The 25,180-nt window shown below is 43.1% G+C and overlaps 1 protein-coding gene across 2 annotated transcripts; it reads right to left on the bottom strand.

Annotated features, from left to right (window-relative positions):
* Positions 1-299: 299 nt before the first annotated feature.
* Positions 300-24,191, bottom strand: atp1b3a (ATPase Na+/K+ transporting subunit beta 3a). Of its 2 annotated transcripts, none has more exons than XM_064992164.1 (7): positions 23,772-24,191; positions 18,646-18,774; positions 17,126-17,224; positions 16,370-16,563; positions 9,106-9,156; positions 5,932-6,018; positions 300-2,626 (listed from the first exon to the last, which is right to left on the bottom strand). In XM_064992164.1, the coding sequence occupies exons 1-7, from the start codon at positions 23,887-23,889 to the stop codon at positions 2,459-2,461; spliced, it is 846 nt and encodes a 281-aa protein (XP_064848236.1). In that variant the 5' UTR covers positions 23,890-24,191; the 3' UTR covers positions 300-2,458. The 2 variants fall into 2 exon arrangements, with proteins under 2 accessions (XP_064848236.1, XP_064848237.1); XM_064992165.1 differs by lacking the exon at positions 23,772-24,191 and adding an exon at positions 22,614-22,702.
* Positions 24,192-25,180: the final 989 nt, after the last annotated feature.

The following is a 25,180-nucleotide window of genomic DNA, read 5'->3' as shown; positions in this document are numbered from 1 at the left end:
CCCAATAGCTGCTGCCTTTTAGTGTGCGTATGTACTTTACCGTATTGTTACTTGGGATATCGCTTTTCAACAGGAAAAGTGAATGAATTGCTGGAACACGTCTTTAAAGCAAGCCATGAATGACCCTTCATTCAACGGATCTCTCTGCCTTAATGCTGCTGCCCTCTTGTGGCAAAGGTAGAATACCACAAGCTACTTGTGCTCATTATGCGCTCGCAGCCAGTTTGGGTTCCGTGTAACCTTGACAATCATTACATAACGACACATAAGAGATAAGACACAAGACATAAAACCACAGGTTAAATTTTTTTCTTCTCCTCCAAAATCACCTTTTAATCCACATTTGTTGCGGCATCATGCAGATGATAACAAGTTGTTTCTTCAGGATTCCATTTTATACATCGCTTTGAATATGATCATGTCCTGTAAATCTTTGTTTATATAGTTTCTTCTTTACAGTGCTCAGACATTGTGTTCTGTGACAGAAAAAAATACTGTGTGAATCCATTAAATATATACATTGAGAAAGACAGAGGGAGGGGTAGACTGAGAGAGAGACAAACAGACACGCTTTCCACCCAAAGATAGGCATATGCAGTACATAGATACAATGAATTGCATTTACACAGCGCTTCCTCGTAGGTCTCCAATCGCATATGTGTGTGTGTGTGTGTGTGTGTGTGTGTGTGTGTGTGTGTGTGTGTGTGTGTGTGTGTGTGTGTGTGTGTGTGTGTGTGTGTGTGTGTGTGTGTGTGTGTGTGTGTGTGTGTGTGTGTGTGTGTGTGTATGTGTATGCACGCATGGGAGGGAGGATAACTCACCTCATCCACATTGGCTGTTACAGTGGTGAGGTCAGGGGTAGAGTAAACAAACACACAGACATGCAGCACGACAGACAGATCACTGGGTTGTGGTCAGACCACACCACACACACACACACACCTATCTACAGTTCCCTATTATAATATTATAATATCAAATTGTGGTCCCAAGACGAAAAGGATTCTAAATTACATGTAATTGTAGAGGGCATCTGGGTTTGACAGTGTTTCACTGGGGTTGACTCTATCTATGTGATGTGATGTTGAGGAATAACTATTTGTTCTGTTTTCAGATGAGAGGGTCAACTTAAAACATGGATGACTGATGGTTAAATACTGATTGAGGCTAACTCCTAACAGTTGATCCAACCCTTGGCACTAAGCCCTGATCTAGGTTCAGTTTACCACATCTAAGCTCCAATCTAGACCATCTGAATAGACAATAAGATCTGAGCCTAGATCAACACTTAGAGCACTGGGTCAGACAACAAAAGCCGACTAGTAGAAGGGTCTGATGGCCGTTAGGTCGGTGAGTCATGAAAAGACTCTTGCTGGAATGACATAATGAAAGAGAAGACAAAGATATGCGCCATCTTAAACAGGAGTGGACAACTCCAGTCCTCGGGGGCCTGATAGGTGTTACACTTTTCCCCTAGAAAACTCAGCTGATTTAAACTCATTGCATTTTTAACTGAAGATCATGATTAGTTGATTATTGGAGTCAGAGGTGTTAGTTGTGACCACCAATCAGGCCCCCGAGGATTCGGAGTTACCCAGGCCTGTACTAGAGTAAACATAGAAGTAAACAAGGGAACAAGATGTTCCATTAAATTTGGCACGATTAACGCTTTTTCCAGGAGATAAGTTAAAAATTGATGACATCACTAGCCTATCCTTTTGATCCAATTGCACACCGATCTGTCACCCCCTACCATCACAGATGTAGGATCTTAATTTGAGCCAGTTTGCTATAGCAGGGAGATAATCCTGCAGCAACAGGAAATGTAATTTATTATGTGGATTATAATGAATGGAATTTTTGTATGACTGGATACGTTTTTCGTTAGGGCAAATCAAATCAGAAATTTCAAAGTGGAAATGACAAACTTTAGAAACCTTTGTTCATATTTCCTGCTAAATTCTCAGCAATGAAAGACTGGTCAAATTAAGATCCTACATTTGTAGGCACTAGTCTAGGCCCTTTTTGGGTGTGATGCACTGTAGATCTGAAAGGAATGGATTGGCATCAGCTATGATATGATAATTGCTTCATCTAGCACTCTTGCTATGCTTACACATATCCAACCCTATCAGAAATACAAGATGGAGTCAACAAGAGCCCAAGAGAAAGGTATTCAAATCTGGGATTCAGGGTTCACAGAACTGCTGGTTTTAATCCTTCACCATCCTGCCTAGCTAGAGACTGACCTGTAACAACAGGTGAGTAGATTATCTGGCCAATCAATGAACTACCAAGGTGATGTGAAAAAGACCAGATTTGAATGTCCCTCGCCTAGTATCTGGAGTGAGGGTGGAGGGATTGGTTTGGAATTAGGCCCATCTTAATCTACCAGGAATCTTCCGGGAGGAGTAAGAACCACATTTCTCCACACTAGCCTCCTCCTCACTACTCCCTACTACTCTTTGACTGTGATTCGGAAGGTGACACGGCCCAGGAACTTGTCTCGGTCGTCGTTGTTGCGCAGGTCGGATCCCTCAATCCGGCATTCAATGGTCAGCTCCGTGTTGTAGTCCTCCTTGTTCAGCAACAGTTTAACAGCAACCACCGGCTGCACATACCTCTCCTGTAGATAGAGAGTAAAGGGTGAGAAGAAGAGAGGTGGGAGGGAGTAGAAAGAGAGAGAGAAAGGAGAAGGGAGAGAGAGAAAAATAGGGAGTGGAATAGGGTAGGAAAGAAAAGAAGTACAAAGGAGTGGAAGCAAAAAAAAGACATGCAACATGGACTGTTGAATATCTCACCAACATGGACTGTTGAATATCTCACCAACATGGACTGTTGAATATCTCACCAACATGGACTGTTGAATATCTCACCAACATGGAAGGTTGAATATCTCATCAACATGGACTGTTGAATATCTCATCAACATGGACTGTTGAATATCTCATCAACATGGACTGTTGAATATCTCACCAACATGGACTGTTGAATATCTCACCAACATGGACTGTTGAATATCTCACCAACATGGAAGGTTGAATATCTCATCAACATGGACTGTTGAATATCTCACCAACATGGAAGGTTGAATATCTCACCAACATGGACTGTTGAATATCTCACCAACATGGACTGTTGAATATCTCACCAACATGGAAGGTTGAATATCTCACCAACATGGACTGTTGAATATCTCACCAACATGGACTGTTGAATATCTCACCAACATGGAAGGTTGAATATCTCACCAACATGGACTGTTGAATATCTCACCAACATGGACTGTTGAATATCTCATCAACATGGAAGGTTGAATATCTCACCAACATGGACTGTTGAATATCTCATCAACATGGACTGTTGAATATCTCACCAACATGGACCGTTGAATATCTCATCAACATGGACTGTTGAATATCTCACCAACATGGAAGGTTGAATATCTCATCAACATGGACTGTTGAATATCTCACCAACATGGACTGTTGAATATCTCATCAACATGGACTGTTGAATATCTCACCAACATGGACAGTTGAATATCTCACCAACATGGACTGTTGAATATCTCACCAACATGGACTGTTGAATATCTCACCAACATGGACTGTTGAATATCTCACCAACATGGACAGTTGAATATCTCACCAACATGGACTGTTGAATATCTCACCAACATGGACTGTTGAATATCTCACCAACATGGACTGCTGAATATCTCACCAACATGGACTGTTGAATATCTCACCAACATGGAAGGTTGAATATCTCATCAACATGGACTGTTGAATATCTCATCAACATGGACTGTTGAATATCTCACCAACATGGAAGGTTGAATATCTCATCAACATGGACTGTTGAATATCTCATCAACATGGACTGTTGAATATCTCACCAACATGGACTGCTGAATATCTCACCAACATGGACTGTTGAATATCTCATCAACATGGAAGGTTGAATATCTCATCAACATGGACTGTTGAATATCTCATCAACATGGACTGTTGAATATCTCACCAACATGGACTGTTGAATATCTCACCAATATGGAAGGTTGAATATCTCACCAACATGGACTGTTAAATATCTCACCAACATGGACTGTTGAATATCTCACCAACATGGACTGTTGAATATCTCACCAACATGGACTGTTGAATATCTCATCAACATGGACTGTTGAATATCTCGCCAACATGGACTGCTGAATATCTCACCAACATGGACTGTTGAATATCTCACCAACATGGACTGTTGAATATCTCACCAACATGGACTGCTGAATATCTCACCAACATGGACTGTTGAATATCTCACCAACATGGACTGCTGAATATCTCACCAACATGGACTGTTGAATATCTCACCAACATGGACTGTTGAATATCTCATCAACATGGACTGTTGAATATCTCACCAACATGGACTGTTGAATATCTCACCAAAATGGACTGTTGAATATCTCACCAACATGGACTGTTGAATATCTCACCAACATGGACTGTTGAATATCTCACCAAAATGGACTGTTGAATATCTCACCAACATGGACTGTTGAATATCTCACCAACATGGACTGTTGAATATCTCACCAACATGCTAACATGGACTGTTGAATATCTCAACAACATGGACTGTTGAATATCTCACCAACATGGACAGTTGAATATCTCACCAACATGGACTGTTGAATATCTCACCAACATGGACAGTTGAATATCTCACCAACATGGACTGTTGAATATCTCACCAACATGGACTGTTAAATATCTCACCAACATGGACTGTTGAATATCTCACCAACATGGACTGTTGAATATCTCACCAACATGGACTGTTGAATATCTCATCAACATGGACTGTTGAATATCTCACCAACATGGACTGTTGAATATCTCACCAACATGGACTGTTGAATATCTCACCAACATGGACTGTTGAATATCTCACCAACATGGACTGCTGAATATCTCACCAACATGGACTGTTGAATATCTCACCAACATGGACTGCTGAATATCTCACCAACATGGACTGTTGAATATCTCACCAACATGGACTGCTGAATATCTCACCAACATGGACTGTTGAATATCTCACCAACATGGACTGTTGAATATCTCATCAACATGGACTGTTGAATATCTCACCAACATGGACTGTTGAATATCTCACCAAAATGGACTGTTGAATATCTCACCAACATGGACTGTTGAATATCTCACCAACATGGACTGTTGAATATCTCACCAAAATGGACTGTTGAATATCTCACCAACATGGACTGTTGAATATCTCACCAACATGGACTGTTGAATATCTCACCAACATGCTAACATGGACTGTTGAATATCTCAACAACATGGACTGTTGAATATCTCACCAACATGGACAGTTGAATATCTCACCAACATGGACTGTTGAATATCTCACCAACATGGACAGTTGAATATCTCACCAACATGGACTGTTGAATATCTCACCAACATGGACTGTTAAATATCTCACCAACATGGACTGTTGAATATCTCACCAACATGGACTGTTGAATATCTCACCAACATGGACTGTTGAATATCTCATCAACATGGACTGTTGAATATCTCACCAACATGGACTGTTGAATATCTCACCAACATGGAAGGTTGAATATCTCACCAACATGGACTGTTGAATATCTCACCAACATGGTCTGTTGAATATCTCACTAACATGGAAGGTTGAATATCTCACTAACATGGAAGGTTGAATATCTCACCAACATGGACTGTTGAATATCTCACCAACATGGACTGTTGAATATCTCACCAACATGGACGGTTGAATATCTCACACGTCCATCCAACAGTATTCCAAATTCTTGCATCATTGTACAATAATACTTTCCCATCAAGCAAATATTGACCTTTGACCCAAACTTACATGAAGTTTGTTGCCGTAGTAAGGGAAATACATTTTATCGAAGCGTCCCTCACTTGGGAAGTACTGCATCTGTATGGGGTTGTCCCTCTGAAGGGGAAAAGGAGGAAGAGGAAGTATAATGGTCAAAAGCAAGAATATGTCTATCCTATCCAAACAGACTGTTCGGCTAAGGACTTCATCTGAAAGGGTTGGATAGCTATCAGAGGGGGGGCTGGTGGGAGGAGCTTTAGGAAGACGGCCTCCTCTTACATAGTAGGTATTATGGTAATAGCTCCACTGGTGGGAGGAGCTTTAGGAAGACGGCCTCCTCTGATAGGTATACATAGTAGGTATTATGGTAATAGCTACAAGCTACACCCTCTACTATGTGGCAAATTTTCCCATATTGCTCACACCTATCCAATCTTTTCAGATCTTCACAAGTCCATATGAGTATGTAAGAATAATACATTATTTAAGAATCAGAAATATTCCTTGTGCTGCATACACTGTACTGTAACGCCATTAGCTGTTACATTAAGCAACAGCTTCTCTTTCTGGGGTCTGTGAGAGATCACACTCAATGGCCAGGTCTTATAATATTAACACTGGAACATTCTAAAAGGTTTGATTATAACACTGGAACATTCTAAAAGGTTTGATTATAACACTGGAACATTCTAAACGGTTTGATTATAACACTGGAACATTCTAAAAGGTTTGATTATAACACTGGAACATTCTAAAAGGTTTGATTATAACACTGGAACATTCTAAAAGATTTGATTATAACACTGGAACATTCTAAAAGGTTTGATTATAACACTGACACATTCTAAAAGGTTTAATTATAACACTGGAACATTCTAAAAGGTTTGATTATAACACTGGAACATTCTAAAAGGTTTGATTATAACACTGGAACATTCTAAAAGGTTTGATTATAACACTGGAACATTCTAGACGGTTTGATTATAACACTGGAACATTCTAAAAGGTTTGATTATAACACTGGAACATTCTAAACGGTTTGATTATAACACTGGAACATTCTAAAAGGTTTGATTATAACACTGGAACATTCTAAAAGGTTTGATTATAACACTGGAACATTCTAAAAGGTTTGATTATAACACTGGAACATTCTAAAAGGTTTGATTATAACACTGGAACATTCTAAACGGTTTGATTATAACACTGGAACATTCTAAAAGGTTTGATTATAACACTGGAATATTCTAAAAGGTTTGATTATAACACTGGAACATTCTAAACGGTTTGATTATAACACTGGAACATTCTAAAAGGTTTGATTATAACACTGGAACATTCTAAACGGTTTGATTATAACACTGGAACATTCTAAAAGGTTTGATTATAACACTGGAACATTCTAAACGGTTTGATTATAACACTGGAACATTCTAAAAGGTTTGATTATAACACTGGAACATTCTAAACGGTTTGATTATAACACTGGAACATTCTAAAAGGTTTGATTATAACACTGGAATATTCTAAAAGGTTTGATTATAACACTGGAACATTCTAAACGGTTTGATTATAACACTGGAACATTCTAAAAGGTTTGATTATAACACTGGAACATTCTAAACGGTTTGATTATAACACTGGAACATTCTAAAAGGTTTGATTATAACACTGGAACATTCTAAACGGTTTGATTATAACACTGGAACATTCTAAAAGGTTTGATTATAACACTGGAACATTCTAAACGGTTTGATTATAACACTGGAACATTCTAGACGGTTTGATTATAACACTGGAACATTCTAAAAGGTTTGATTATAACACTGGAACGTTCTATACAGTTTGATTATAACACTGGAACGTTCTATACAGTTTGATTATAACAAATCAATCAAAGTTAATTTGTCTCGTGCACCGAATACAACAGGTGTTGTACAGTGAAATGTTTTCGTACAGGCTCTAACCAACAGTGCAAAAAAAGTATTAGGTGAACAATAGGTAAGTAAAGAAATAAAAGCAACAGTAAAAAGGCAGTGAAAAAAAGAGCAGCGAGGCTATATACAGTAGAGAGGCTATATACAGTAGTGAGGCTAAATACAGTAGAGAGGCTATATACAGTAGAGAGGCTATATACAGTAGAGAGGCGATATACAGTAGAGAGGCTATATACAGTAGAGAGGGTATATACAGTAGCTATATACAGTAGAGAGGCTATATACAGTAGAGAGGCTATATACAGTAGCGAGGCTATATACAGTAGAGGGGCTATATACAGTAGAGAGGCTATATACAGTAGAAGGGCTATATACAGTAGAGGGGCTATATACAGTAGAGGGGCTATATACAGTAGAGGGGCTATATACAGTAGAGAGGCTATATACAGTAGAGAGGCTATATACAGTAGCGAGGCTATATACAGTAGAGGGGCTATATACAGTAGAGAGGCTATATACAGTAGAGGGCCTATATACAGTAGAGAGGCTATATACAGTAGCGAGGCTATATACAGTAGAGGGGCTATATACAGTAGAGAGGCTGTATACAGTAGCGAGGCTATATACAGTAGCGAGGCTATATACAGACACCGGTTAGTCAGGCTAATTGAGGTAGTATGTACATGTAGATATGGTTAAAGTGACTATGCATATATGTTGAACAGAGAGTAGCAGTAGCGTAAAAGAGGGGTCGGCGGGTGGTGGGCGGAGGGACACAATGCAGATAGCCAGTTAGCCAATGTGTGGGGGCACTAGTTGGTCGGGCCAATGGAGGTAGTATGTACATGAATGTATAGTTCTAAAGACTATGCATATATGGTAAACAGAGAGTAGCAGCAGCGTAAAAGAGGGGTTGGGGGGGGGCACAATGCAAATAATCAGTGTAGCCGTTGAAAGGTTCTATAAGGTTCCTATTATAACACCTGTATACTGCGTCACACAGGACCACAATATGGAAAAGAGACTGGGATTACAAAACAACCCTGTAAATCCTTTCCACGTTGTAATAGCTTGGAAAATAAAATGAGAAATTTACACATCGCTAAGCTTACCCTAAAGCTTCGACTGGAAGCAGAAAAACAAACATCCAACGAAATCAGGAAAAAGGTACACACAAATAACATAAACAATAAATAACGTAAAATGCTATAAATGTAACCAGATTGTTCTTCAAAAACACACATACTGAAATCCTGATGACATTTACCTTTGCCGTGCAGTTGACATAGGGATCTCCACGCGGCTTCAGCCCAATGATCTGTGAATGGAAAACGAATTAACCAATCAACCAATCAGAGAGCCGAAATAAGACAATAGACACATTAAAACCATTATTATGTGGTCTACTCTGAGTAATCCAATAATATAGAAACACAGACAAGGATAAGACTGTAAAACACACTAATAGAGAATGACAACAAAGAGAAGCAAATAAAAATAACTAGATTGAGGAGAATGAAAGAAATCCACTATGGGCTAATGTCACCTACTGATTCATGTCACCTATTGATTCATGTCACCTACTGATTCATGTCACCTACTGATTCATGTCACCTACTGATTCATGTCACCTACTAATTCATGTCACCTACTGATTCATGTCACCTACTGATTCATGTCACCTACTGATTCATGTCACCTACTGATTCATGTCACCTACTGATTCATGTCACCTACTGATTCATGTCACCTACTGATTCATGACACCTACTGATACGTACAATAGCTCGGGGCTCTTGTGAATGTGTCCACTGGAAAATGTATTTGAATTGGGACTGGTGAACTACACAGCACTGCCTTGAATTGTTTTATTATTTTTATTTTTATTACACCTTTATTTAACCGGGTAGGCTAGTTGAGAACAAGTTGTCATTTACAACTGCGACCTGGCCAAGATAAAGCAAAGCAGTGTGACACAGACAACCACACAGAGTTACACATGGAGTAAAGAAGCGTACAATCAATAACACAATAGAAAAAAAGAAAGTCTATATACAGTGTGTGCAAATGGCATGAGGAGGTAGGCAATAAATAGGCCATAGTAGCAAAGTATTTGCAATTTAGCAAATTAACACTGGAGTGATAGATGAGGAGATGGTGATGTGCAAGTAGTGATACTGGTGTGCAAAAGAGCAGAAATGTAAATAAAAACAATATGGGGATGAGGTAGGTAGATTGGGTGGGCTATTTACAGATGGACTATGTACAGATGCAGCGATCGGTTAGCTGCTCAGATAGTTGATGTTTAAAAATAGAGAGGGAAATATAAGTCTCCAGCTTCAGCGATTTTTGCAATTCGTTCTAGTCATTGGCAGCAGAGAACTGGAAGGAAAGGCGGCCAAATGAGGTGTTGGCTTTGGGGGTGACCAGTGAGATATACCTGCTGGAGCACGTTCTACAGGTGGGTGTTGTTATCGTGACCAGTGAGCTGAGATAAGGCGGAGTTTAATCTAGCATCGATTTACAGAAGACCTGGAGCCAGTGGATCTGGCGATGAATATGTAGCGAGGGCCAGCCGACGAGTGCATACAGGTCGCGGTGGTGGGTGGTATTTGGTAACAAAATGGATGGCACTGTGATAGTCTGCACCAGTTTGCTGAGTAGAGTGTTGGAGTCTATTTTGACATCACTGAAGTCGAGGATCGGTAGGATAGTCAGTTTTATGAGGGTATGTTTGGCGGCGTGAGTGAAGGAGGCTTTGTTGCGAAATAGGATGCCAATTCTAGATTTAATTTTGGATTGGAGATGTTTAATATGAGTCTGGAAGGAGACTTTACAGTCTCGCCAGACACCTATTGTCATGTCTTATTATGTCTGTTCCTGTCCTTTCTCTTCACTCTGTCTCTCTCTGCTGGTCTTATTAGGTTACCTTCTCTTTCTCTCCTTCTCCAGCTGTCCCACATCTCCCCTAACTAGCTCATTCACCCTTTCCCCACCTGTTCCCTCTTTTCCCTCTGATTAGGTCTCTATTTCTCTCTCTGTTCCTGCTACTTTCGGTGTCAGATTCTTGTTTGTGTTTTTCATGCCAGAAGCAAGCTATCGTCTCGTTTGCTTCCACCTTGTCCTATCCTGTCGGAGTCAGCCTGGCAGGTGCATCCTGCACTCTACTAACGTTCTTTTGTTCCATTGACAACGTCGGAAGAGGATCTATGCCATTCCTGTTTTTTCATTAAAAGAACTCTGTTTTCTGTTAAAACCGCTTTTGGGTCTTCACTCAAGTACATAACAGAAGAATCTGACCAAGAATGGACCCAGCGGCTCCGGACCCTTTTCACTCCGCCGTCGAGATCCAGGGAGCGATGCTAGGCAGACACGAGGGGGAATTGTCTGCTGCTCGACATGCCGTTGAGACCCTGGCCGTCCAAGTCTCCGACCTCACAAGACAGGTTCACCAACTCCACCTCGATCCACCGCCCACTTCCAGGGTTTCCGAGTCTCCGGAGCCCAGGATCAATAACCCGCCGTGTTACTCTGGGGAGCCCACTGAGTGCCGCTCATTCCTCACTCAGTGTGATGTGGTGTTCTCTCTCCAGCCCAACACTTACTCCAGGAGCACAGCCCGCATCGCCTACGTCATTTCTCTCCTTACCGGACGGGCGCGTGAGTGGGGCACGGCAATCTGGGAGGCGAGGGCTGAGTGTATTAACCAGTATCAGGACTTTAAGGAGGAGATGATACGGGTTTTTGACCGTTCTGTTTTTGGGGAGGAGGCTTCCAGGGCCCTGTCTTCCCTATGTCAGGGGAATCGATCCATAACGGATTATTCTATTGAGTTTCGCACTCTCGCTGCCTCTAGTGACTGGAACGAGCCGGCTTTGCTCGCTCGTTTTCTGGAGGGTCTCCTCGCCGAGGTTAAGGATGAGATCCTCTCCCGGGAGGTTCCTTCCAGTCTGGACTCCTTAATAGCTCTCGCTATTCGCATAGAGCGACGGTTTGATCTTCGTCGCCGAGCTCGTGGAAAGGAGTTCGCGTTCTCCGTTGCCCCCTCTCCACATCACTGCCACCTGCCGCATCACTGCCACCCTCCTCCGCCGGCTCGGATGCTGAGCCTATGCAGCTGGGGGTATCCGCATCTCGGCCAAGGAGAAGGAACGGAGAATCACCAACCGCCTCTGTCTCTACTGCGGCTCCGCTGGTCATTTTGTCACCTCATGCCCAGTAAAAGCCAGAGCTCATCAGTAAGAGGAGGGCTACTGGTGAGCGCAACTACTCAGGTCTCTCCTTCAAGATCCTGCACTACCTTTCCGGTCCATCTCCGCTGGCCCGGTTCATCTGCTTCCTGCAGTGCCTTGATAGACTCTGGGGCGGAGGGCTGTTTTATGGACGAGACCTGGGCTCGGGAACATGACATTCCTCTCAGACAGTTAAGGGATCCCACGGCCTTGTTCGCTTTAGATGGTAGTTCTCTCCCCAAGATTCAGCGTGAGACGCTGCCTTTAACCCTCACTGTCTCTGGTAATCATAGCGAAACCATTTCTTTTTTAATTTTTCGTTCACCTTTTACACCTGTTGTTTTGGGTCATCCCTGGCTAGTGCGCCATAACCCTTCTATTAATTGGTCTAGTAATACTATCCTATCCTGGAATGTTTCTTGTCATGTGACCTGTTTAATGTCTGCTATCCCTCCTGTTTCCTCTGTCTCTTCTTCACAGGAGGAGCCTGGTGATTTGACAGGGGTGCCGGAGGAGTATCACGATCTGCGCACGGTGTTCAGTCGTTCCAAGGCCACTTCTCTCCCTCCACACCGGTCGTATGACTGTAGTATTGATCTCCTTCCGGGAACTACTCCCCCGGGGTAGATTATACTCTCTGTCAGCTCCCGAACGTAAGGCTCTCGAGGATTATTTGTCTGTATCGCTCGACGCCGGTACCATAGTCTCCTCCTCCTCTCCCGCCGGAGCGGGGTTTTTTTTTGTTCAGAAGAAGGACGGGTCCCTGCGCCCATGCGTGGATTATCGAGGGCTGAATGACATAACAGTTAAGAATCGTTATCCGCTTCCTCTTATGTCTTCAGCCTTCGAGATCCTGCAGGGAGCCAGGTTTTTCACCAAATTGGACCTTCGTAACGCCTACCATCTCGTGCGCATCAGGGAGGGGGACGAGTGGAAGACGGCGTTTAACACTCCGTTAGGGCACTTTGAATACCGGGTTCTTCCTTTCGGCCTCGTTAACGCTCCAGCTGTCTTTCAGGCACTAGTTAACGACGTCCTGAGAGACATGCTGAACATTTTTGTTTTCGTTTACATGGACGATATCCTGATTTTTTCACCGTCTCTCCCGATTCATGTTCAGCACGTGCGACGCGTCCTCCAGCGCCTTTTGGAGAACTGTCTTTATGTGAAGGCTGAGAAGTGCACTTTTCATGCCTCCTCTGTCCCTTTTCTCGGTTCCGTTATTTCCGCTGAGGGCATTAAGATGGATCCCGCTAAGGTCCAGGCTGTCATTGATTGGCCCGTTCCTAAGTCACGCGTCGAGCTGCAGCGCTTTCTTGGCTTCGCGAATTTCTATCGTCGTTTCATCCGTAATTTCGGTCAGGTGGCAGCTCCCCTCACAGCCCTTACTTCTGTTAAGACGTGCTTTAAGTGGTCCGTTTCCGCCCAGGGAGCTTTTGATCTTCTCAAGAATCGTTTTACATCCGCACCTATTCTTGTTACACCTGACATCTCTAGACAGTTTGTTGTTGAGGTTGACGCGTCAGAGGTGGGCGTGGGAGCCATTCTTTCTCAGCGCTCCCTCTCTGACGGCAAGGTCCATCCTTGCGCGTTTTTCTCTCATCGCTTATCGCCGTCAGAACGTAATTATGATGTTGGTAATCGCGAACTGCTCGCCATCCGCTTAGCCCTAGGCGAATGGCGACAGTGGTTGGAGGGGCGACCGTTCCTTTTGTCGTTTGGACTGACCATAGGAACCTTGAGTACATCCGTTCAGCCAAACGACTTAATGCGCGTCAGGCTCGTTGGGCTCTGTTTTTCGCTCGTTTCGAGTTTGTTATTTCTTATCGTCCGGGCTCAAAAACACCAAGCCTGATGCTTTATCTCGTCTCTTCAGTTCTTCTGAGGTCTCCACCGACCCCGAGGGGATTCTCCCTGAGGGGCGTGTTGTCGGGTTGACTGTCTGGGGAATTGAGAGGCAGGTAAAGCAAGCACTCGCTCACACTCCGTCGCCGCGAGCTTGTCCTAGGAACCTTCTGTTCGTTCCCGTTCCTACTCGTCCGGCCGTTCTTCAGTGGGCCCACTCTGCCAAGCTAGCCGGCCACCCCGGCGTTCGGGGTACGCTCGCTTCCATTCGCCAGCGTTTCTGGTGGCCCACTCGGGAACGTGACGCGCGTCGATTTGTCGCTGCTTGTTCGGTCTGCGCGCAGACTAAATCTGGGAACTCTCTTCCTGCCGGCCGTCTCAGACCGCTTCCCATTCCCTCTCGACCGTGGTCTCACATCGCTTTAGATTTTATCACCGGACTGCCTTCATCAGCGGGGAAGACAGTTATTCTTACGGTTGTCGATAGATTCTCTAAGGCGGCTCATTTCATTCCTCTCGCTAAGCTCCCTTCTGCTAAGGAGACGGCTCAGATCATTATCGAGAATGTTTTCCGAATTCATGGCCTTCCGTCAGACGTCGTTTCAGACAGAGGCCCGCAGTTCACGTCTCAATTTTGGAGGGAGTTTTGCCGTTTGATTGGGGCTTCCGTCAGTCTCTCGTCCGGCTTTCATCCCCAGTCTAACGGTCAAGCCGAACGGGCCAATCAGACTGTTGGTCGCATTTTACGCAGTCTTTCTTTTCGTAACCCTGCGTCTTGGTCAGAACAGCTCCCCTGGGCAGAGTACGCCCACAACTCGCTTCCTTCGTCTGCTACCGGTCTATCTCCTTTTCAGAGTAGCCTCGGGTACCAGCCTCCGCTGTTCTCATCTCAGCTCGCCGAGTCCTGCGTCCCCTCCGCTCAGGCTTTTGTCCAGCGTTGCGAGCGCACCTGGAAGGGGGTCAGGTCGGCACTTTGCCGTAATAGGGCGCAGACTGTGAGGGCCGCTAATAAGCGTAGGACCAAGAGTCCTAGATATTGTTGCGGTCAGAGAGTATGGCTCTCCACTCAGAACCTTCCCCTTAAGACAGCTTCTCGCAAGTTGACCCCGCGGTTCATTGGTCCGTTCCGTATTTCTCAAGTCATTAATCCTGTCGCAGTGCGACTTCTTCTCCCGCGCTATCTTCGTCGCGTTCACCCGGTCTTCCATGTCTCCTGTGTTAAGCCCGTTCTTCGCGCCCCCGCTCGTCCCTCCCCCCCCATCCTTGTCGAGGGCGCACCTATCTACAGGGTTCGTAAGATTTTGGACATGCGTCCTCGGGGCCGTGGTCATCAGTACCTAGTGGATTGGGAGGGGTACGGTCCTGAGGAGAGGAGTTGGGTTCCCTCTCGGGACGTGCTGGACCGTTCGCTGATCGATGATTTCCTCCGTTGCCGCCAGGTTTCCTCCTCGAGTGCGCCAGGAGGCGCTCGGTGAGTGGGGGGGGGTACTGTCATGTCTTATTATGTCTGTTCCTGTCCTTTCTCTTCACTCTGTCTCTCTCTGCTGGTCTTATTAGGTAACCTTCTCTTTCTCTCCTTCTCCAGCTGTCCCACATCTCCCCTAACTAGCTCATTCACCCTTTCCCCACCTGTTCCCTCTTTTCCCTCTGATTAGGTCTCTATTTCTCTCTCTGTTCCTGCTACTTTCGGTGTCAGATTCTTGTTTGTGTTTTTCATGCCAGAAGCAAGCTATCGTCTCGTTTGCTTCCACCTTGTCCTATCCTGTCGGAGTCAGCCTGGCAGGTGCATCCTGCACTCTACTAACGTTCTTTTGTTCCATTGACAACGTCGGAAGAGGATCTATGCCATTCCTGTTTTTTCATTAAAAGAACTCTGTTTTCTGTTAAAACCGCTTTTGGGTCTTCACTCAAGTACATAACACCTATGTATTTGCAGTTGTCCACATATTCTAAGTTAGAACCGTTAATTGGGTCGGCACCAGAGGAGACTGCTGAGGGGAGGACAGCCCATAATAATGGCCCGGAACAGAATGAATGGAATGGCATCCAACCCATGGAAACCATGGAAACCATGTGTTTGATGTATTTGGTACCATTCCACTGATTCCGCTCCAGCCATTACCACAAGCCCGTCCTCCCCAGTTAAGGTGCCGCCAACCTGTGGTCTGCACTTATCCAATGTGCACCTTATTAGGACCCAACTGTATTGACTTCAATTACATGCATCCAAGGAAAGAGTCTTGGCTTCGTCCCAATTCTCTACCATTTTCCCAAAATGTGCACTTGCACAATCCCCATCAAGGTTTGAACAATGGTAGAAACTCCGTCCAGCCAATACTTACACCAATCCAATGCTTTAATCCATGGCAGTGTGTAAGTACACACTTTGGAATGGCAAGATATTTTAGGGTCACAACCATGTATTTATATACAAGAGTGAAAAGGAGGAGGTACCCTATTCATTTTGAGGAGGACACATGGTCTCCCCTCAGCGTAACCGAAGGTGGAGTCGGACAGGCCGGAGCAGAGGCTCAGAGAGCTCCTCTTGAACTGACAGGCCTTCCTCTGCTCGCCCACCTCTCCCTCTTGCTCAAAGTAGACCCCTGCAGTGCACGCCTCATTCCTCTCCTGCTCCGTGTCATTGTACTCTGAGAAAAGACAATAAGGACAGATTTCTTTTCATTTCTGTCGACAACCCAGACAGCAAAGTGCTTCATTTGACACGTTTTGTTCGTTCATGCACAGATTGACAGTCAAACATGTTGATGTTTGTTCCTTGACTGCAGCTAGGTTGTTGAGATGAATAAGACATTGGCTACAAGAGAAACTCACCCCAGGCTGATATTTTGTACGCGTAATTGTTAATGTATCATTTCATGCTAGTTTTAACCATCCTCATATGCGGGAGAGAGAGAGAGAGAGAGACACAGAGAGACACACAGAGAGAGAGAGAGAGAGCGAGAGAAAGAGCGAGAGAGACAGAGAGAGAGAGAGAGAGAGAGAGAGAGAGAGAGAGAATGACGGCGCGTTACAGAGAGAGCGAGAGAGCGAGAGAGCGAGAGAGCGAGAAATCGAGAGAGAGGGAGAGAGAGAGAGAGAGAATAAAGGTGAGTTAGAGAGAGAGCGAGAGAGAGAGAGAGAGAGCGAGAGAGAGAGAGAGAGAAGCGGCACAGATTTTGCAAGGAGACAAGATAAAAGACTAAAACTCACGTTGCAGGTAAGACTCTAAGGTCTGGACATACGTGTTGAACTGGAGAGGTTGTGATCTATTAAAAAGCAAGTCCAATTGCTTTGGCCGAATGACCAATCCTAAGGGACAGAGGGTACAGTATGAGATCACAACTTCCTTCAGTGTCATCAAAACGACATGGTGAAACATAGTTAAATCCACTAACACATAAATCAGGGTCACCAATGTTGTGTGGTAAACCCATTAACACTTCCTTTGAAATATACCTACATAAAGCCTTCATACCACATTCATAACCCATACATAACACATTCATAACCCATACATAACACATTCCTAACCATACATACCACAATCATAACCATACATAACACATTCATAACCCATACATACCACAATCATAACCATACATAACACATTCATAATCCATACATACCACAATCATAACCTATACATACCACATAACCATACATACCACATTCATAACACATTCATAACCTGTACATAACACATTCATAACCTATACATAACACATTCATAACCCATACATACCACATTCATAACCATACATACCACATTCATAACCCATACATACCACAATCATAACCCATACATACCACATTCATAACACATTCATAATCTGTACATACCACATTCATAACCCATATATACCACATTCATAACACATTCATAACCCAAATATACCACATTAATAACCATATATACCACATTCATAACATACATACCACATTCATAACCATACATACCACATTCATAACCCATACATACCACATTCATAACCCATACATACGACATTCATAACCTATACATACCACATTCATAACCATATATACCACATTCATAACCCATACATACCACATTCATAACCCATACATACCACATTCATAACCCATACATACCACATTCATAACCCATACATACCACATTCATAACCCATACATACCACATTCATAACCCATACATACCACATTCATAACCCATACATACCACATTCATAACCCATACATACCACATTCATAACCCATACATACCACATTCATAAGTTTGGCCATTACCATGACAGTTCATACCAGAAATCCCATTATTCAACAGCAGCCGTATAGTATAGCGCCGACTGGGCAATATTGACCAATAGTAATCCACGGGTTTCTCGGGTTTTAAAAAGTTGACTACCTGTCCCGAACCGACAGAATTTGGGCTCAAAATCAACTAAATACTGCACTTCTTGGATATTAGTTTTCCCTCAGAATGACCCTGTACTTTAAAAATCTCCCAATAATCCAAAATCTGATAAATGTAATGATTGATTGGTTGATTTGACTGACTGACTGACTGACTGATTGGTTGATTGACTGATTGAGTGGTTGATTTGCCTGACTGATTGGTTGATTGATTGACTGACTGACTGATTGGTTGATTGATTGACTGATTGGTTATTAGATTTATTGGTTGGTTTATTGGTTGGTTGATTGATTGATTGGTTGATTGAATAAATCGTTTAAACGGTGGTGCTACTTACCTGGGTGTGGCACCCGGTCGCGGTACTTTGGCACATAGTCGTCCAGCGTCAGCAGCATGACCCAAATGGTGAGGACGAACATCCCAGCCAGGAACGCATAGAACACCAAGTAGAACAGGAGGATGAGGCCTGTGGGGAGAGAGTGGGGGAGAGAGAGAGAGAGAGAGAAGAGATTAGCACGACTCCAGACTGTGTTAGCCCTCAGAGCTAAAATCTAGGTCTACAAAAATCTGATCATACTAGGGTCGTTTGGTGAACTGCCTCTGGCATATTGGCTTATTAATGTATTTTAGTCATTCATCCTTATTAATGTGTTTTAGTCATTCATCCTTATTAATGTGTTTAAGTCATTCATCCTTATTAATGTGTTTTAGTCATTCATCCTTATTAATGTGTTTTAGTCATTCATCCTAATTAATGTGTTTTAGTCATTCATCCTAATTAATGTGTTTTAGTCATTCATCCTTATTAATGTGTTTTAGTCATTCATCCTTATTAATGTGTTTTAGTCATTCATCCTAATTAATGTGTTTTACATCATTCATCCTAATTAATGTGTTTTAGTCATTCATCCTAATTAATGTGTTTTAGTCATTCATCCTTATTAATGTGTTTTAGTCATTCATCCTTATTAATGTATTTTAGTCATTCATCCTTATTAATGTGTTTTAGTCATTCATCCTTATTAATGTGTTTTAGTCATTCATCCTAATTAATGTGTTTTACATCATTCATCCTAATGAATGTGTTTTAGTCATTCATCTTAATTAATGTGTTTTAGTCATTCATCCTTATTAATGTGTTTTAGTCATTCATCCTTATTAATGTGTTTTACATCATTCATCCTAATTAATGTGTTTTAGTCATTCATCCTTATTAATGTGTTTTAGTCATTCATCCTTATTAATGTGTTTTAGTCATTCATCCTAATTAATGTGTTTTAGTCATTCATCCTAATTAATGTGTTTTAGTCATTCATCCTTATTAATGTGTTTTAGTCATTCATCCTTATTAATGTGTTTTACATCATTCATCCTAATTAATGTGTTTTAGTCATTCGTCCTAATTAATGTGTTTTAGTCATTCATCCTAATTAATGTGTTTTAGTCATTCATCCTTATTAATGTGTTTTACATCATTCATCCTTATTAATGTGTTTTAGTCATTCATCCTTATTAATGTGTTTTAGTCATTCATCCTTATTAATGTGTTTTAGTCATTCATCCTAATTAATGTGTTTTAGTCATTCATCCTTAATGTGTTTTACATCATTCATCCTAATTAATGTGTTTTAGTCATTCATCCTTATTAATGTGTTTTAGTCATTCATCCTAATTAATGTGTTTTAGTCATTCATCCTTATTAATGTGTTTTAGTCATTCATCCTTATTAATGTGTTTTAGTCATTCATCCTTTTATTAATGTGTTTTAGTCATTCATCCTAATTAATGTGTTTTAGTCATTCATCCTTATTAATGTGTTTTAGTCATTCATCCTAATTAATGTGTTTTACATCATTCATCCTAATTAATGTGTTTTAGTCATTCATCCTAATTAATGTGTTTTAGTCATTCATCCTTATTAATGTGTTTTAGTCATTCATCCAAGTAAACATTAGTAATTTCAATGAGGACGGCTTTCAATGTAAAGTACTGGATAAGTAAGCAAGGAGAGATGAGGAACAATTTCAAGCCTGAACATTATGTTGTGCAAAGGTATGCATTTTGTTTTCTTATGATGATAGGCAGTATAATCAAAGATGACACAACAGCCGAGCAATTTGATTGACAGATCCAAGTCTGAACCCTTATGAAATGACAGGGCTGCCCATGGCTGCTGGGAACTGGGAACCCGCATAAGCTTTATGCTGTGTTCACGTCACGTCAGGAACTCAGAAATACGCCCTTCCTACTGGGGCTAATACACATGAACGCCCCTCCAACTCGTAATTACGACTAGGAAACGGGGGGGTATGATCTCTTGACCCCGGTCTATCCCACATGATGAACTTTGACATCAGGCACCACTGAAAAATGGCAACAAAAATTACCGCGATTTCGGCTGTCAATGGTCAGAATGGTTCTTGCGTTCCTCTTGAGCTCCTAGCACGTGAACGCTCCAAGTCGTTCCTCCGAAGTAGACAAGTCGTTCTTCCGATCACTCTCACATGAGGTGAATGCGGCATTACAAATAAATATCGGTCCAGCTCATCCCCAGTAATGAATAGATCATTCAAACCCTGCAGAAATGTTATATTTGTAATGTATATTCATGTATATGAATGTTTATTGCTTAGCCAATATAATATTATATCGGGTGTAAGCATTCCATTGAACAAGGTGGGCTATAACATTCACCTTGACCTACCATGCAAACAGACAGTCAGGTGGGTCACCACACTAGGTCTACAGTCTACACAGTCCGGTTGGCAACCACACTAGGTCTACAGTCTACACAGTCCGGTGGGCCACCACACTAGGTCTACAGTCTACACAGTCAGGTGGGTCACCACACTAGGACTACAGTCTACACAGTCAGGTGGGTCACCACACTGGGTCTACAGTCTACACAGTCAGGTTGGACACCACACTAGGTCTACAGTCTACACAGTCCGGTTGGCAACCACACTAGGTCTACAGTCTACACAGTCAGGTGGGTCACCACACTAGGTCTACAGTCTACACAGTCCGGTTGGCAACCACACTAGGTCTACAGTCTACACAGTCAGGTGGGTCACCACACTGGGTCTACAGTCTACACAGTCCGGTTGGCAACCACACTAGGTCTACAGTCTACACAGTCAGGTGGGTCACCACACTAGGTCTACAGTCTACACAGTCAGGTGGGTCACCACACTGGGTCTACAGTCTACACAGTCCGGTTGGCAACCACACTAGGTCTACAGTCTACACAGTCAGGTGGGTCACCACACTAGGTCTACAGTCTACACAGTCAGGTGGGTCACCACACTGGGTCTACAGTCTACACAGTCCGGTTGGACACCACACTAGGTCTACAGTCTACACAGTCAGGTGGGTCACCACACTAGGACTACAGTCTACACAGTCAGGTTGTTCACCACACTGGGTCTACAGTCTACACAGTCCGGTTGGCCACCACACTGGGTCTACAGTCTACACAGTCCGGTTGGCAACCACACTAGGTCTACAGTCTACACAGTCAGGTGGGTCACCACACTGGGTCTACAGTCTACACAGTCAGGTGGGTCACCACACTAGGTCTACAGTCTACACAGTAGCACTGCCAGCTGCATACCACCCTGCAGAATACCACCCTGCAGCATACCACCCTGCAGAATACCACCTTGCAGAATACCACCCTGCAGAATACCACCCTGCAGAATACCACCCTGCAGCATACCACCCTGCAGCATACCACCCTGCAGCATACCACCCTGCAGCATACCACCCTGCAGCATACCACCCTGCAGAATACCACCCTGCAGAATACCACCCTGCAGAATACCACCCTGCAGAATACCACCCTGCAGAATACCACCCTGCAGCATACCACCCTGCAGCATACCACCCTGCTGCATATCACCCTGCAGCATACCACTGCTGGCTTGGTTCTGAAGCTCAGCAGGGTTAGTCCTGGTCAGTCCCTGGATGGGAGACCAGATGTTGCTGGAAGTGGTGTTGGAGGGCCAGTAGGGGGCACTCTTTCCTCTTGTCTAAAAAATATCCCAGGGCATTGTGTCGGGTGCCGTCTATTGGATGGGACGTTAAACGGGTGTCCTGACTCTGCAGTCATTAAAGATCCCATGGCACTTATCGTAAAAGTAGGGGTGTTAACCCCGGTGTCCTGGCTAAATTCCCAATCTGGCCATCAAACCATCCCGGTCACCGAATAATCCCCAGTTTACAATTGGCTCATTCATCCCCCTCCTCCCCCCGTAACTATTCCCCAGGTTGCTGCAAATGAGAACATGTTCTCAGTCAACTTACCTGGTAAATAACAGATAAATAAATACAGTCAGGTTAGTCTACATAGTCCCACCCCCCATCCAGCCACTGAAAAACCCTCTTCCACTCTCCTCCGACATGTTCCCATCATGCACCGGCAGGGAAAGCCAATTGACCTTGACAAGTATGCTAATGTGGGCAGCCATGCTGCCGTTGCAGTGGGAGGAGGAGTTCTGACAGCGTGAGAGAGGAGCATCCCACAGCACTGCACACAGGGTCAATACTTGCTGCTAGCTACCATATATAGAGCAAGGCTCACCATCTTCAAAGAAACCATAGACTACTGCTTTTAAAATTGAGGATATAAATTCCAGAAATGAGAAATCTACATTTTATTTCCATATGTTCTTTGTGTATCTCATCACATAATCATACTAGCTGGCTGTTAGATAGTCATAAACTGGTCTGTTCCAGGGAATTCACAGGCACACACACACACACACACACACACACACACACACACACACACACACACACACACACACACACACACACACACACACACACACACACACACACTGGTTCAAACACACACTCACATGCACACACTGGGTCAAACACACACGCACACACACACACACACACACACACACACACACACACACACACACACACACTACACTGATGTACACTACATAACAGAGCAATTATTTAATTTATGATCTTAAGAATTAATATCATTTGCTTATATCTTATCATACTAATTATTTGTTTTTTTACCAAAGCTTACACTACGTAGACCCATCTTCTATCTCATATTTCAGTTGTAGCCTATAAAGCTACTTGTGGTCTCAATGGAAATACACTGAGTATTTGGCTCTAATTATTATTCATACAGGTGGGCTGGGCTCATTTATCGGTCTTGAGCTTATCAGAGCTGAAATGGACAAGCTGTCTCTCTCTCTCACATACACACACACACACACACACACATACATACATACATACATACAAAACCAACTGGACATAAATAGATTGTGATGATTGAGACCATGAATGCATAGGTGGATATTATATAATATTGCTATGCGTTATTAGGCTATATGTGACGATATGCACATCAAAACTGAAGAGACTGCAATATGATAAATCATAAAAATGTGGTTTTCGACTGTGGGCTATGACTCCAGGTTTTCTTACCCCAGCTCTTCGCTGTGCGCCCACAAAACTCCCCGGTCCTTGGGTTGAAGATGGAATCTTTCCAGTTTCCAGCATTCTCATCCTCTTTCGCCGTCGGTTTGACTTCGTTGCTTGCCATGGTGGAAATGTGTATTTTTTCTTATTAAAAATACGAGGAACAGCGGGCGATAGGATGAGGCGAAATCAGGGATGTAGGCGGTATGTGATTGGATCAGTGGTTGGAATGGAGTCCAGCGGCAGAGTGAGGCAAGATTGCGCTTTGTTAAAAAAAAAAGCGGAAAAAAAACGAAAAATCTGTGACGTTTTCTGCAACGAGCGTCAGCCTCGCTCCGCCACTCAATGGTACGGTTACAATAGAAAAGAACAGATTGGACAGTGCAGCCTTGATTTGTAGACACTAACAAAAACGCTAGAATAACGCGGCATTTATCCAGTGTTCCGTTGCCTGAGAAAATGAGAGAATGGCGTACCTAACAAATGAGACGAAAACGATACAGATTATGATGATACCAATGATATTTAGACAGTAGACCTATGCTTCCTATACAGTAAATAGGCTATTCATATGATTCTGCTTGTGGTTGAAGTAGCTTTAGCACACCTGAACATGCATTCATTTGGCTACAGATCAAAATGTGTGTGGTGTGTTGAGAATGAGCAACACATAGGGGATCAATCTACTATGGTGTGTGTGAGGACCCCCTAACACCACAATAGTTGAGACATACAGTACCAGTCAAAAGTGTGGACACACCTACACATTCAAGGGTTTTTCTTTATTTTTTTCTACATTGTAGACTAATAGTGAAGACATCAAAACTATTAAATACAACTTTTGGAATAATGTAGTAACCAACAAAGTGTTAAACAAATCAAAATATCTTTTAGATTCTTCAAAGTAGCCAAAGTAGCCACCCGTTGCCTTGATGACAACTCTTGGCATTCTCTTGACAATCTTCACCTGGAATGCTTTTCCAACATATGTGGGATGGAGTTCCCACATATGCTGAGCACTTGTTGGCTGCTTTTCCTTCACTCTGCAGTCCAACTCATCCCTAACCATCTCACTTGGGTTGAGGTTGAGGTGACTGTGGAGGCCAGGTCATCTGATGCAGCACTCTTCACTCTCCTTGGTCAAATAGCCCTTACACAGGCTGGAGGTGTGTTGGGTCATTGTCCTGTTGAAAATCAAATTATAGTCCCACTAAGCGCAAACCAGATGGGATGGCGTATCACTGCAGAATGCTGTTGTAGCCATGCTGGTTAAGTGTGCCCTGAATTCTAAATAAATCACTGACAGTGTCACCAACAAATCACCCCCCACCATCACACGTCCTCCTCCATGCTTCACGGTGGGAACCACACATGCGGAGATCATCCGTTCACCTACTCTGCGTCTCACAAAGACA

This window comes from Oncorhynchus masou, chromosome 17 (genome assembly GCF_036934945.1).
Source record: "Oncorhynchus masou masou isolate Uvic2021 chromosome 17, UVic_Omas_1.1, whole genome shotgun sequence".
Classification (NCBI taxonomy): Eukaryota; Metazoa; Chordata; class Actinopteri; order Salmoniformes; family Salmonidae; genus Oncorhynchus; species Oncorhynchus masou.
This window is presented reverse-complemented; position numbering and strand designations above follow the sequence as displayed.

Coding starts and splice junctions, on each gene's coding strand:
- atp1b3a (XM_064992164.1), bottom strand. CDS start 23,889: ATGGCAAGCAACGAAGTCAAACCGACGGCGAAAGAGGATGAGAATGCT. Junction 18,775..23,771: donor GCGCACAGCGAAGAGCTGGG/GTAAGAAAACCT, acceptor CTCTCCCCACAG/GCCTCATCCTCCTGTTCTAC. Junction 16,564..17,125: donor CTTAGAGTCTTACCTGCAAC/GTGAGTTTTAGT, acceptor GTCTTTTCTCAG/AGTACAATGACACGGAGCAG.